This window comes from Rattus rattus, chromosome 1, assembly GCF_011064425.1.
Source record: "Rattus rattus isolate New Zealand chromosome 1, Rrattus_CSIRO_v1, whole genome shotgun sequence".
NCBI lineage: Eukaryota > Metazoa > Chordata > Mammalia > Rodentia > Muridae > Rattus > Rattus rattus.
Genome location: NC_046154.1, coordinates 258,758,313 through 258,772,300, shown reverse-complemented (window position 1 = coordinate 258,772,300; position 13,988 = coordinate 258,758,313). Strand labels below are relative to the sequence as shown.

The 13,988-nt window shown below is 53.3% G+C and overlaps 1 protein-coding gene across 1 annotated transcript; it reads right to left on the bottom strand.

Annotated features, from left to right (window-relative positions):
• Positions 1-2,697: 2,697 nt before the first annotated feature.
• Mapk8ip2 (mitogen-activated protein kinase 8 interacting protein 2) lies at positions 2,698-13,282 on the bottom strand. The gene is made up of 12 exons (XM_032919570.1): positions 12,493-13,282; positions 11,518-11,623; positions 10,005-10,283; positions 9,789-9,888; positions 8,438-9,688; positions 7,996-8,071; positions 7,707-7,879; positions 7,506-7,615; positions 6,576-6,683; positions 6,341-6,411; positions 5,666-5,764; positions 2,698-5,493 (listed from the first exon to the last, which is right to left on the bottom strand). Exons 1-12 carry the CDS (start codon positions 12,555-12,557, stop codon positions 5,421-5,423), a joined length of 2,511 nt encoding a protein of 836 aa, XP_032775461.1. The 5' UTR covers positions 12,558-13,282; the 3' UTR covers positions 2,698-5,420.
• Between the last annotated feature and the right edge of the window lie 706 nt (positions 13,283-13,988).

Sequence of the window (13,988 nt, the reverse complement as noted above, 5' to 3'; positions counted from 1 at the left end):
TTTAAGCAATTTGGGCCTTTTCTTCTGTTGTACATTCTAAGTGAGGCCATCCCTTAGTCCAATCCCAGTTCCCAGTGGCTGTCTCTTGCAGGCCTGTAACCAGGATAGGCTCCTGCATAGCCATTTCCTGAGCCACTTTATCTGCTTTGTTACTGCCCAATGCCACTGAATCTCTTCCCTCCTGATATCCTGAGCAATGAATAGTACTCACAGTTGTTGGCTTCACCAGGACATCCAAGAGATGGCAAAGGCATCTGCGGCACTGATGTACTGGGGGGTTGAGGTTCAGCCATCCCAGATGACATTGTGTTGTCCACCATGGCAGCACCCACTTGTCTCTGACCTTCATTCATGAAGAGAACTGTTCCTGTCTGTAGACAAGGTCCTCGGCTTTCAGCAGGGGTCAATCAGCCAGTCGCAGAGGTCCTTCCTCCACCCATGGGCTTCTGCCAGTGCTTGACACTCGTGCTGTGGTGGCTCCAGGTCAGGATTGGGCAGCAAGGTGATCAGATTGTCCCCAACCAGTGGAGAATCTAGTCCATGGCAGCTGACTAGTGGTCCCATCTTTTGGGACGTTCTATTCAAAGGCAAAACATCAGCCACTCTATCACAGTTTAAGTCCTGGATTGGGTGATAATTGTTAGTGCCCGGCTGGCAGGAGTGATATGTTCCAGGCAGAACAGGACTAAGTCTGTGTGCATTTTCTTGGTTAATGCTTGATGTGTGCCCAGCCCACAGAGGTAGACAGTGCCACCCTGAGCAGGTGGCCCTGGGTTGTATAAGAAAGCAGAGGAGCAAGACAGCAAGTAGCATCCCTCCGCAGTCCTCATCGATTCCTGCCTTGAGTTTCTGCTTGGACTCTTCCTTCATTACTACCCAGCCCACTAATCTCTAAAAGGAATTTTTTTTTCAAGACAGGGTTTCTCTTCATAGCCTTGTCTGTCCTGAAATTCACTTTGTAGACAAGGCTGAGATCCACCTGCCTCTGCCTCCTGAGTGCTGGGATTGAAGGTGTGTGCCACCACTGTCCAGCTTAAAATTTTTGATAAGTGAAATTAATGTAGGTTTTCAGCCTTTCCCTTGGCTTCAACTGTTATTTTTAAAGTTTCTTCTCGGTAGTTTTCAACTCATAATCTCTAACATACTATGTATAGTTCTCCATATTTCTCTTACTATTACATGATTTTATTAAAAACATATACAAGCATATTTTTCATATCGTCTTAATATTCCAATTGTGTAAATATACCTCATTTTAGTAAATCCTGTTGCTCAGTAGTTAATTGCTTGATAATGCTTTGTTTGTTTGTTTTGCTGTTTCCATTTGTGTGTTGCTAGGAGCTGAACCCAAGTCTTCATGCAGGGAGGCACCCATTCCACCATGAGCCATGATCTAGCCTACCTTCAGTAATTTAAGTGAGGATATAAATCAACATATCTTGTGCTTTGTTGAAAACTTTGTATTTAGGGTGCTTCTCTTGAGCTAGGTTTCCACAAGTAATACCAGAGTGTGATGGTTTGTATGTGCTCAGCCCAGGGCGTGGCACTATTAGGAGGTGTGGCCATGTTGGAAGAGGTGTGGCCATGTTGGAGGAGGTGTGGCCTTGTTGAGAAGGTGTGGCCATGTTGGAGGAGGTGTGGCCATGTTGGAGGAGGTGTGTCACTGTGGCGGTAGGCTTTAAGACCCTCATCCTAGCTGCCTGGAAGCCAGTCTTCTCTTAGCAGCCTTCAGATGAAGATGTAGAACTCAGCTCCTCCTGCATCATGCCTGCCTGCATGCTGCCATGCTCCCACCTTGATGATAATGGTCAGAACCTCTGAACCTGTAAGCCAGCCCGTTTTGTCTGTATAAGAGTTGCCTTGGTCACGGTGTCTGCTCACAGCAGTGAAACCCTAAGACAGAGTATTTCACAGAGCTCTGAGGCTTTTGCGTCAAGCCAGGTGCTACACTGTCTGGAGGACCTAGGGTATTGCAGCAACAAGGAAATAAGCAGGTGACCCAAGGCTCAGGGCTCCTAATGCCCAGGGGGATGGTTGCCTGGCAACAAGAGGGCCTGGCAGCAGGTGTTCCCAGAACGCTGGTAGTAGCAGGGGAGGGGAGGGAGCCGGAGAGGAGTGTGGGTAGACCAGGCTGAGATCTTGAAGGAATTGCTGCAGCGTTTAAGGACAGAGATCTACCCAGGAGGCTGAGCTTTCTCTTTTCTTTTCTTTTGGTTTGTTTGTTTTATTTTTGTACAAAGATGGAGGAAAATCGAGGAAATTTGATCCAAGTCAAGAGGGTGGAGACAATAGACAAACTGAAGGGTGACAAGGTGGAGGTGAGGGTGGCAAGAGGAATCCGGTTTATCCTCAGCCCCGAGGTTCAGGTGATTGAGAAGAAGAAAAAAAAAAAAACAAAACCACAGAACATACATGGATATAGTGGGTGGGGGGAAAATCTCTTGTAAATTCAGACGTTAGTTCCAAGTGTGTGTGGTGTCCCCTAGGCAGACTCAGGTTCTCAGCCCTGGCCCAGTGACCACTTGTTTGACTCTGTGGGAGCGACTGGACTGTTAACTGGAGCTGGGAGTTAATGTGCAACAGTACACATCTACCCTCATGGTCATTTCCATGGGAGGTGTAAAGCCCGTGGTCTTGGTCCAGGCTGGTCAGGCTCTTGGCATCTGACATGAGAAACTCAAATAAGCACACACCTTATGAGCCAGGTTAGTTTTATTCAAAGCAAAGCGATAGTACAGGTCAACTATGATATCATGAGTGACCGGGGCCGTATGAGTGAAGATGCTCACGGTCTCCAGGTTGATGCCTGGAGGCTTCTTCTATGGAGAGCAGAGGAAGGAGGAGACACTGTTGGCAGAGTTTGGGTGGTTCTCTATTTTGAGAGGCAGGCTTGGAATACAGAAACCCTCCGTCCAGTGCACAGGTCTCTTTCCGTAACGCATCTTGTTTTAATCATATGCACATCCAACTACTCATAGGCGTAAAGTGGTAAATAGGGAATTCTCCCCTAAAAGTTTGTCTACAGAACATTTTGCCTTAATCCACAATGCACCCCAGTCCAGTTCACACCAAGCCAGTCTCCCTGTTCTGATTCGGGACATAACTGCAATATGACTGAATAGGATCTAAAGTGTAGTAAATCCTTGAGAGGAAGAGAAACTCATCCCACTTTCCAGAGTGGAATCTTGTGCATCTCAGTGCAGGTGGGAGTCCTAGGTTGCCAACAGGTTTGCTAGGCACACTGGAGAGGGGTGTTATGTGCATGTGCATGCAGGTAAGGATGCCAGAAGAGGGGTGTAGCCCAGACCAAGTGGAGTCCCAAGTTACTAAGCTATTCCCTATGCTTGCCTGCCTTGAAGCCAGTAAGGAAGAACCCAGGACAGGACAGGGCTTGTGGGGCAACCAGAGAGGTAGGAGGAAAGCAGCAAGGAAAGGCCACCAAGCATGTCCCACAGCTGTCCTAATTGCCAGGCAGGAGGAAAAATGCTAACCATCTGAAAAGCCAAAGAGACAGAGAGGGTCAGGGGAGGAAGCCTGGGCCCTGGGAGGGACACAGGGCAGAAAGGATACATATCTGGAGGTGGGGCGGTCTCTGCTGCTGAGCTGTGTAGGCCTGGAGGCCATGCCTCCACCACCCAGCACAGGGGTGCGGGTTTCATGCTGCCCCCAAGTGGCTGCCTGCCTCTTTCCAGCCTCTGCTAAGTAGCAGAAAGATATTTACAGATTCTCCTGGACACTTGGGATGTCCCTGGCACATGAACTAAAATATGACAACTCCACAGCAACTGGTCTTCGTCCCTGATATTTGCACATATCGTGAATATTTTTGTTTGTTGGCACACTGAAGAGACCTTAAGTAAAGATGATTTTTATAGTTACTGTTCTGGTGTGGGAGGGGGAGGATCACATCATAGAGCCTAGGTTGGCCTTAAGGTCACAGTCATCCTGTCTCAGCCTCCAATGTTCTTCTGTTAAATATGTGCTACCACGCCAGGCTAAGACGATGTTTTTTGTTTTTATATAGCAAACTGTCAAATCATTCCTTTGTTCACTGTGTGGCTCACAGCCGTCACCTGTTCTCTTTCTGTGGTGCTGCCTAAGGTCAGGGGCCACCTACTGTCAACCACCTACTGTCAAAGGATCATTCCCCCGAGGTTGGAATCACTCAGGGGTCCCAGGAAAGAATCTTGGTGAGGATCTAAAGTACCCTACAGGCACAGTTTTTTGTTTTTGCTTTGTTTTTGTTACTTATTTTCTGCTGGCTTACTGTGTAAGACTTTGAAAAAATACCAATTTGTGAGACCCAAAGACATTATTTCTCAAGTTGTTCATGGCATACACACACTCGAGCACACACATACACCCCCACCACCATCATCACCACTACCACCACGGTCTGAGCCACAACTCTCCCCATACCTCACATGGGAAAGACACAGCGTCCGTGGCCAGTACTTTCAGACCTGGGCTATCTCTGCAGGAAATCAAGTGCGTTTGGAGTAAATCCTGTGAGCACCTCCAGACAACACCTTCAGCAGGGCTCTAGCATAGCATGCAGTTATCCGCCCTCAACAGGACTTCAGGAAGCACTGAAGACCCCTCCCGTGACCCCTTCACCCTGGGTCCTCCCTTTCATAACCACAGGCAGCACCTGAGACCTGGACCCCACCTGGGCACCACCTTAAAAACAGCCAGCGTCACACCAAGCAGAGTTTATTGATGCCGTGGGCAGGGCCCACGTACACAGCAGGTGGCGCACGCAGGGCAGATACTCACTGGCTGGACTGCAGGGGTGTTAGCAGCGGCAAAAGCAGATGACCTGTGGGGAGCACCCTTTGAGGGTGCCCTCCTCCTAGCAGCATTGGGGGCTTTGGGTGAGCATCAAGAACCACCTAGTCACCCTAAGGTTCTCTTGGAAGCCCCTCCCCCTCCTTCCCGAGCTCCTTGTGAATTGGGGCCTAGGATCCCTTCCTGTGATCAAAGGTGGGATGATCCCTTGAGATTCACTATAAAAATTAAAATTCATTTATAAATCACAAGAGAAGGGCAGGAGGGAACACCGGGGGAACCTGACTTCATCGGTTACCTTGAGCCTACTCCCCTCCCTCAGGTTCTAACTCCAAAAGAGAGAGCAAAGAGCTAGGTCTACAGGCACAGAAAGGGGCGAGAGACAGAGGAAAGGCAGTCGGAAGAACGGGACGAGAGAGGAAAAAGATGCATCGGAAGAAAAGTATGGCTGCTGAGGCTCCTCTCCCCAACAGCTCCCGAAAGCCATGACCTGGGGATAAAGGAGAAAAGTTCCCAGCCCAGAGACTCCCACAAGGTAAGGTTCCAAATGTCCCCGATCCGGTCCTTGCTCAAGCCATGGCGGGCCTTGAGATACTCAGAGCTGTGTGGATGGGAGCTGAGGGAGGTGAGTGCTACTCCAGGTAGATATCTTCTGTGGGGCAGGCGAATGCCAGGTGCTCCTGGTAGTACTCCAGGAAGGCCCGGCTGCAAAGAGGGAGACGCAGGGCTTAGCTCAGTGCTCTCCCGAGTCTTGAGTAGCAACTGTGTCCACACAGCACCCTTTCTAGCAACCGCCAGTCACGCCCCGCCCTGTCATGCACCCGAGCCTTTCCATGCCCTGTGTCCTCCTGGGCCCCTGCTCCACCTTCCTACTCACCCCACGCTCCTTGCCACTGGCCTCATAGACTCCTGGGACACAAAGACGTGGCAGGCAAAGCGGCTTAGCAGCGGGTGTTTGGTAATGAAGCCAAAATAGCTGTGGGGACATTGACAAAGTGGGTGTCAGAGCACTGGCCTAGCCTTGGGCACCCCGGTAATACTAATAGCAACTGTTACCCAGACGAGTAGCTTGAGACTCCAGACCCCACCCCCAAACTGCGGCTAATCAGATCTACTATCCCCCACCTAACAGGTATTATTTATAAGTATTATTAAGGCCCCGCCTTAAGCATTCATATTCATTCACACATTTCATAATAGCTCTCTGAGGTACGTGCAGTGACCAATAGTAACACAGAGAGCATTAGTATCTTGATGAAGGGCACGGTCAATCGGCGGCAGCTAAGGGAGGCCGTCTGTGACCTTAGTACCTAATACCATGTATCCCTAACCGTATACAGACGTGGCACGCCAGGTACTCCTCAGCCTCCACCGTAGTGGAACTGGGGTGGATTCTGTTGCATCTCTGTGGGTGGACCAGCATCTAGCCTGAATGGCATGGATTGGGCACCGTATTGGTATGGGTGGAGCCCTAAGGGTGGGCGGGGATTGGAGAATAGGCAGCCCTCGGTGGCCTTTGAAGGAATAACAGACAGAGGGAACAGGTTCTTACCAGCTGTTTCGGGGATGACAGCCACAGAAGGAGATGTTCTTCATCTGGAAAAAGTGGCTGCAACGCTGGAACTAGAGGTGAGCAGAGTCGTCCCTGATTGGCTAGGGAGAGCCGTGACCACTCCCACTCCATGCCTCCTTGATGCCCCCGCCCCACAGTTTTCCTTGGCTTGAAACTACCCCACCACCACCACCTTCAAGCCTCCCTCTGGTCCCCAGTCTGTCACATTCCCCACCTCAGGTCCTCCTCCACTCAGACTCAGCTTGACCCCCCGCAGAGAGATCTCAAGGTCACAAGAGGCAGGAGGGCGCAGGTGGACCGTTAGTTTCCGGGCTGTGGCAATCTGAGGGAGAAGTCAGAGAAGATGGTGGGGAAGGGGGCCTTGAGGACCCCATCATGGGTGCGCTCTCTCTCTCTCTCTCTCTCTCTCTCTCTCTCTCTCTCTCTCTCTCTCTCTCTCTCCCCCTCCCTCCCTCCCCCTCCCTCCCTCTCCCCTCCCTCCTCCCCCTCCCTCCTCTCTCTCTCTCTCTCTCCATGCCTCTGTTCATTTTAGATTGTCTTCGTACTCTTGTCACCTAAGGCCCCACAGACAATTCTGGAAGAACAAAGGATGACCTTGGCTATCTTTGCCCTCAGAACAAGCCAGTCATCACTCTGTACCTGGCCTCCCTTCTGTTCCAACAGCTTCTCTTGGTTCAGGTGCCAAGAACTTATTCTGCCCACACTTCCAGCCACCTCACTGCCTGATCTCCATAACCTGGCTGGAGTTCTTTGGTATAGATGTGGTCTGTCCTGCCACCCAGGGCACATCAGGCTCAGTTTCTGCATGGCAGATCAGCAGGTACTGATAATTGTCTCAGGGAAGGGGGCATGAGCATTGACTTTAATTTCAGACAGAAGGTTGATGGCTTTTGGGAGGAGGAATCAGCAGAGAGGGGAAAGATTTGCTTGAACTGACCAATAGACCCAGAGGTAAGAGAGACAGGTGCTTTGCTCTGCTCTGAGTTTTTCTGACTGGGCCTCTGAATCAGGCCTGAGAGCCAGCCCTATATATAACATCTCTCTTCAAGAAGGCTTAGAACCACGGGAGCTGTGCCACCCTGTGAGACTGGAGTGACATTCAAGTGGGCCTCCAGCCTGTGCCTGACGCCATCTCCACACTGACCTTTTGCATGGCCGCACACAAGATACCATTGCCCTGGTGACATGGTACCTCCACGGACCCCAAGAACTGCACATCAAAGCGATCTACCCAGCAAGGGCTCCGCTTGCTCCCTGGAGGGTTGGGAGAGGAAGTCACATGGTCAGAGGGTGATATAGGGGGAAGTCTGTGGTGGCAAGCTTTCTCTGGTAGGTGGGATCTTACCCAGCAGGTCCTTGGCAGGACCAGGTACTGCATGGGCGTAGAAGGCAGGGAACACTCCACGCTCGCCGGTGCGCATGTTGAAGCCACGGAACCAAAAGTCATCCTCTTCGGCTTCCACCAACACCGGGTCGTCCACATCTAACTCTAGTTCATCCGGATGTCGAGGGATGAACCTGAGGGCAGGGGAGAGGTTGACTGAGACCACACTGGCCGAGATAAGTCACATACAGTAGTGTCCTAAGGAGTCTACAGACTGGGCCTGGGGTGGGGCTGAGGGAGGGTAATGTACCTGAAGACAGCCCGGTGTGTCTGCTCTCTCTCTTCTCCATTGACCACACAGGAAAAAAGACCGAAAGACTCAGTGCCTGAGAGACAAGAGAGACAGCGGTGGGGAGAGTCAGCAGTGCCATGGAGAAAGAAACGTACTGAAAGGCCTGGCCTTGGGCTGGAGCCAAATCCCCTCCCTGCAACAAACTGTTTGGACATCCTAAGTCAAGGAAGAAGGAAAGGGTAACCCACTACAGGCTGACTCCCTGCCACTTGGAGATGAACATTGCCTATTGTTCTAAGAAAGAAAGAAAAGAAAAAAAGAAAAAAAAAAGAACGGTCCAGCCTTGACCAACTCTAGAATTTAAGGCCCCCTGGACACTTCAGGGGACCAGATAGGGGCTGGGGCCAGGATGGCACTTCTTCCTCTAGGGCCTCCACACATCTCCCCACTTCCCACTCACTGGAAGATCGAGATGTGCTGTTGACAAAGACATTGAGGAACTTCTTGGAGAAGGTGAGGTCGGGACTGTCAGGAGAGGCGTCTTCTGGCACTTGGTCACTGCCTAGTAACGTAGCTCCCGCCTCTTCCTCACTGGCCTCGCAGCTGCTGTCCTCTTCACTGTCGTTGTCCAGGCCTGCACAGCGCCGCAGACTCACCAGCTCTAGCTGCGTGTGCTCATCCACCACTAGTGTGTATTTAACTGCGTCGTACACCAGCGAGGCATCCAGCGGCGCAGTAGAGCCTGTAGTCCTGGAACCAGGGGGAATCACGCTGTCCTCAGCATCCTCCTCATCCTCCTCGTCCTCTTCCTCGTCATCCTCCTCCTCCTCCTCCGAACAGGCAGCAGAACAGGAGCGGCCAGGGCGAGCAGTGCGTCCGGGTGGGGCCCAAAGCGGGGTGATGGTATCACGTGTTGGGTTACTAAGGAAAAGGCAGGGCCCAGGCTGCGCTGGACCAAGCCGAGGTGCTGCAGGGGCCGGCGGAGGTGGCCCGCAAAGGGTGTCCATGTCCACTAACTCCACGTGGGGCCCTGCTACTGCCTCAGGGTCTTGGCAGTCCTGGGGTACCGGGTTGGCCTGGGATGCAGCCTCTTCTGGCGGGCGTGGTGCAGGAGGAGATAAGCACTGGCCAGGGCAACGAATAGGCGAGGAGCCCTCGGAGATCATGCGGCTCACCAGGTTGCTGAGCAGCCAGGGCGAGTCAGCATCCTCGCTCAGATCAGGCTCAGACTCAGAGCCCGACTCATACTCGCTGTTGGTGTCGTCCTGGCCCACAGGCAGGAAGGCAGGGCGGCGGGGAGGTTCATGTAGTGGCTCGGGCTCGGGCTCAGGTTCAGGCTCTGAGGCTGGGGACGAAGCCTCCTCGATAGAGTTGGTGAGGTGTGAGGAGCGGCCGCTGCTGCTGCCACTGTCACTGCTCAGCTCCAGCTCCGTCTCAGAAATGGACGAGATCATGCGCCCTAGGCGTGCGCCGCCTGCCTCCTCAGAGTCCGAGCCTGGTGATGAGAGCTCCTGGCTGCTTCGCCGACCTTCATGGCCTCCACTAGAGTGGCTTCTCAAGTCAGCCTCGATACCAGGATCCGAGGAAGGGGAAGCCCCACCTGATGCTGGTGGCTCTGGGGGCTGGTTCCCTTCACAGTCACAACCAGGGCGTGCAAGGGACTGTACCTCATGGTGCTCCTCTTCTGCTGGCAAGAGAGGGGCTGGTAGCTCTGCAGGGCAGAGAGTTGGGTTACTGCCTCCTTCAAGCAACCAGCCATCCCTCCCTCCCCTTCCTCTTCCGCTGGGCTCCTAACTGCCCCCATCCCTCACCTTTAAGGGGCTCCTGGGCTGGTGAACGCAGCACTGTTTCCTGCCAGGAAGATGGGGGTGCAGAGGTAAAGCCTCCATTGCTGTTGTTGTTGAGGGAGTCCTAGGTAGGAGAACAAATCGGTATAGCTGAGGACCACTCCGTCAATAAGGAGAAGAAAGGGCCCGCTACAGCGGCCCCGAACTCAGCTCTAGTACTGTGGGTCTCAGGAGGCTCACCTGGGCTCCAAGTGTAGTCAGGTGGAGGGTGGTGGGTCGGAGCTTGTGGGACTCCTCTATGGAAGGAGAGGGAATAAGGGATTCTCCAGCAAGTGCCTGTGAACCAGATCCTCCCCCTGCTCTGCCCTCCCCGTCTCCATCTTCCTCCTCTTCCTCCTCTTCCTCCTCCTCCTCGTCTTCCTCTTCCTCATTGTCATCGATCATCTCAAACTCCTGGAAATCATCTTGGAAGGAACAGATAGGGTGCGGCTGCTCTGAGCGACCCAGGGAGAGACTGTCCTGCAGGAAGGAGGAATAAGACAGGGCTGGACCAGAGTACATCAATCACCTGGAGTCCCCGGCACTAGAAGAAGCGGGGAAGCAGGAAACTGGAGAGTTCCTTCCAGTTCACTGTACCCCATCAACAGAGCGAGGTTTGATTGATTAAGAAAAAAAAATCTGCTTAAGAGACATATTAACCACACTTCTGGGAAGGTCCCAGAGTCTGAGACATTTCACAATAACCTCAACTAACCTCCCAGCTTTATTCACCCCCTCCCCAAGCCCCATCATATCTACCCTGTTGGTCTGCTGCCTTCCTCGCATTTCTTTTTAATTCACAGTTTGTGGCTTACGCATCAAACTGTAAGACCACCAGAACAGGTCATGTCCACACTGTGCACTGGGGTACTCACCCATGGGAACATCGTCAGTAACTAACAGATGAATACATCAGTGTGGAAAGCCTTCACTCTGATGATTCACCAAATCTGTACCAAACTCAGGGTCTTTGGCGTAGCCAGACCTTCTGCCAGCAATTCCTCCCTTCCACATCCTCCTACCTAACCCCATCTGCCTGATTCCTGCTAACCTTGGGGGTTCTAAGACTGACATTTCCTCTGGAAAGTCTTCCTGATTCCCTCAGTCTGGATTGGGTTCCCTCCCCCGCTCTCCTCCCCCATCATGCTTTGTGTCCAGTTGGAACGGGGCCACTGGCATATGGGTGAGCACTACCTCTCACTTCTATTTGCCCCTCCGCCCCCGCTAAACTGAAAGTTGGGGTGGGGTGAGGCTGCTATCTGGCTGTGCTCTCAATGCCTGTAAGCCCCCCTGCACTTGACACGTGGCATTTCCTCAAAACGAATGGAAATGGAAACATGTATTAGCGGAGGGTTTGAAGGGGAAAGATGTTAGAGGGAGATGAGATTGGACAAGGCCACGGAGGTTGAGTTTTGGTAGAAACTGGAGGGTTTAGATCTTCGTGGTGAGTGATCTTAGGACAGAAGCACCCAAGCAAAGGCCCACACCTCCTCTTGTGGCACTACGGTGGGGAGGTCTGCCAGAGAAAGCCCTCTGATTGGCCAACAGTGTGTTAGGAAAGAAGACCAACACCAAGGGGCTATCAGCAAGAGCAGAGGAATTTTTACATGGAAGCTGAACTCGAGACTCCTAAACCCACAAGAATGCTGGGGAAACTGAGCCTATGTGGACCTCTCCTTTACTCAGACCCTGCACACCCAGCCCTTTCCCCCACCTTCTCGCAGTGGTCCGAGTCGTAGCTAAGGCCCAGGCCACAGTCGTCCGTGATCTCAGATAGGTCTTCATCATCAAATTCTTCCAGGCTTATGTCCTGGGGAGGCCTGAAGAGGATGCGGGGGTCAGAGAGTCACCTGTCTTGGGCTCCTGACCTGAGAGCTGATCCTGAGGACATTGGTGGGATATGTCCAGCTCCCAGGGCCCTCTACTCATATGCTAAAGCCACGTCATTTTGACCCCAGGCACTGCTCTCCCCTGGGTCCCCTCCTCCACCACTGCAAATGAGCCCAGAGGAGGCATCGGTCCACAAACCCCTCCCACTCCTTTTCAGCTCAGCTCCCAGCCCCTGTGGGCCACAGTTTCAGCCTCAGGGGAGACACCTTGAACCGACAGGGGGAGGGGTAATGGCGACAACAGGAGAGGGAGGGGTCCAGCTGTTCTGCTTGTGTCCCCACCCACTCCTACAGAACAGGCCTACATCCAAAGATCCAGCCCCCTCCAATCCCAACTTCTCCATCTCACCCCCAGAGCTTCAAGCTTGATTTCACTCTCTGCCGTCCTGGGGGGCTGGGGGACAGGCCCTAGCCTCTATGGAAGGAGACACAACAAGGCCAAAAGGACACTGCCAGGAACGGAGTAGGTGTTGAGCACCCTGCCTAAAATCCCTCAAAGGGTCAATCCAGAGACCCCACCCTTGCTAGGTCATCGGCCTTGACTGGGTGCGGTTCGGTGGCCCAACGGGAAAAGTGAATATGTGTCTGTGTTTGGGGAGGGGTGGGGGAGGAATGGGTGCCATCGGGTCTGCGCGACAAGGAGCAAACACGGAGGGACCCGGAGCCTAGGATGGGGGATGGGAGCATCAGGCAGAGGCCTGCAAACCAAGGAGGCGCTCCGGCCTGGGTAGTTGAAGTCGATGGGGTGGGGTGGCAGGCCGAAGAGACCTACGTGAAGATGAGCCCCGCCGAATGCGTACCTGCAGCCCGGAGGCGACAGCGAGTGAAAGGTTGAGAGAGAAAACATCTCCGCGCGATCCGCCATCTTCCCAGGAACCGCCGGCCGGCAGTGAGGGGGAGGGGTGAGGAGCACCGCGCGCCCTTGGTACTCAGGCTCGCGGCCTCTGTCTCCCCACTCACCTCGTGACACGCCCTGCGACACCCGTCGGCGACACACCTCAGCGCCCTGCCAGGACACCGCGGCAGCGAGCCGCGCCGCAGGGGTGAGGGGAGGGAGTGGCGCAGGGCGGGGCCTGAGGTGGGGGCGGAGGAATGGGGGTCGAGCCGAGGGGGGGGGGTGGGATGCGGGATGCGAGGTGGTGGTGGTAGCGGTGGTAGTGGTGGTGGTGAGATTCTGGTCGGGAAAGCTGGCGTGCGGCTTGCGTGGTTCTAGGCGACGAACTGGCGAGAAGGGATAGGTGGAAGCAGAGGCGCTGGTAGACCAAAGGTTTCTGCAGGAGCCGAAGAGATGCGAGGGGGAAATGGGTGCGGTAGACCCAGGAGCCAGGACCAAGGCGGCCCGGGTCTGTGCGCCTCTAGTTACGGCGGTGTGCAATGCTTCTGGGAGGTGGACGGCTCATGTGGGGTGATGGGCGAGGACTTAGGAACAGCATTCATGCCCGGTAAATTCGAAAAGCAGAGTTGGTCAGGAAGCCCCTCAGACCTCCTAACCAACCAGACCTACGAACCCGCTAGACCTCCTAACCCGCTAGACCGCCTAACCGGTGGCCGAGGGAGCTGTCCACTCCAGGGTGCTGATCAGACCTTGTCGGAGCTGTTCTCCACTGGGTGCTGATGGAGCCAAAAGAAACTTAAGATTTGCTGACTCCAGCTAGAGAAGTCATTATCCTCACAGTGCTAATGGGACCAGGACAGTGACTCTACCTCAAAGGATGTGAATAGATCTGGAATCAGAGTCCAGAACCCAGAGGCCGACGCTGAACTTTCTCTGTGTGGTACAGACTGAAGAACCTGGACAAAGATAGTGGTGGGCACCAGAGAGTTGAGGCTCTGTTCATTCAACCGAACTGCTGTTTCTTGGGGCCACCTATGCTCCTGGCTCTGTTCTGGGTATGGAAAACCTCCAAGTTGAAACATGGGCTTACTACGGAGTTCTGTGTGGAGAGAAAGGGCAGAAATGGATCCAACTGTGAAGTGAGAGAGAGGATCAAAGTTATGTTGGACAAGTTAGAGGAGGAGGGGTAGGGGACCTCACACTGGAATTAGTTTTGAAGGAAGAACCAGACACTAGAGTGTTAAGGCTGGAAGTCACAGAGCACAAGGGGCTCAGAGAGTCAGGTGGGGTGCCCTGATCAACCAGCTTCTTCATTTCTGAATGGCCAAGTGTGACTTCTCCAAGAAGTCTCCAGGCTTTCTCAGGATGCACTGGAATTGTCCAATCTAAACTCATCTCAGACTATAACTTCCACACCCCACACAAGCCTCCCTCTTACCAGATGATCACATCCAGATCCCC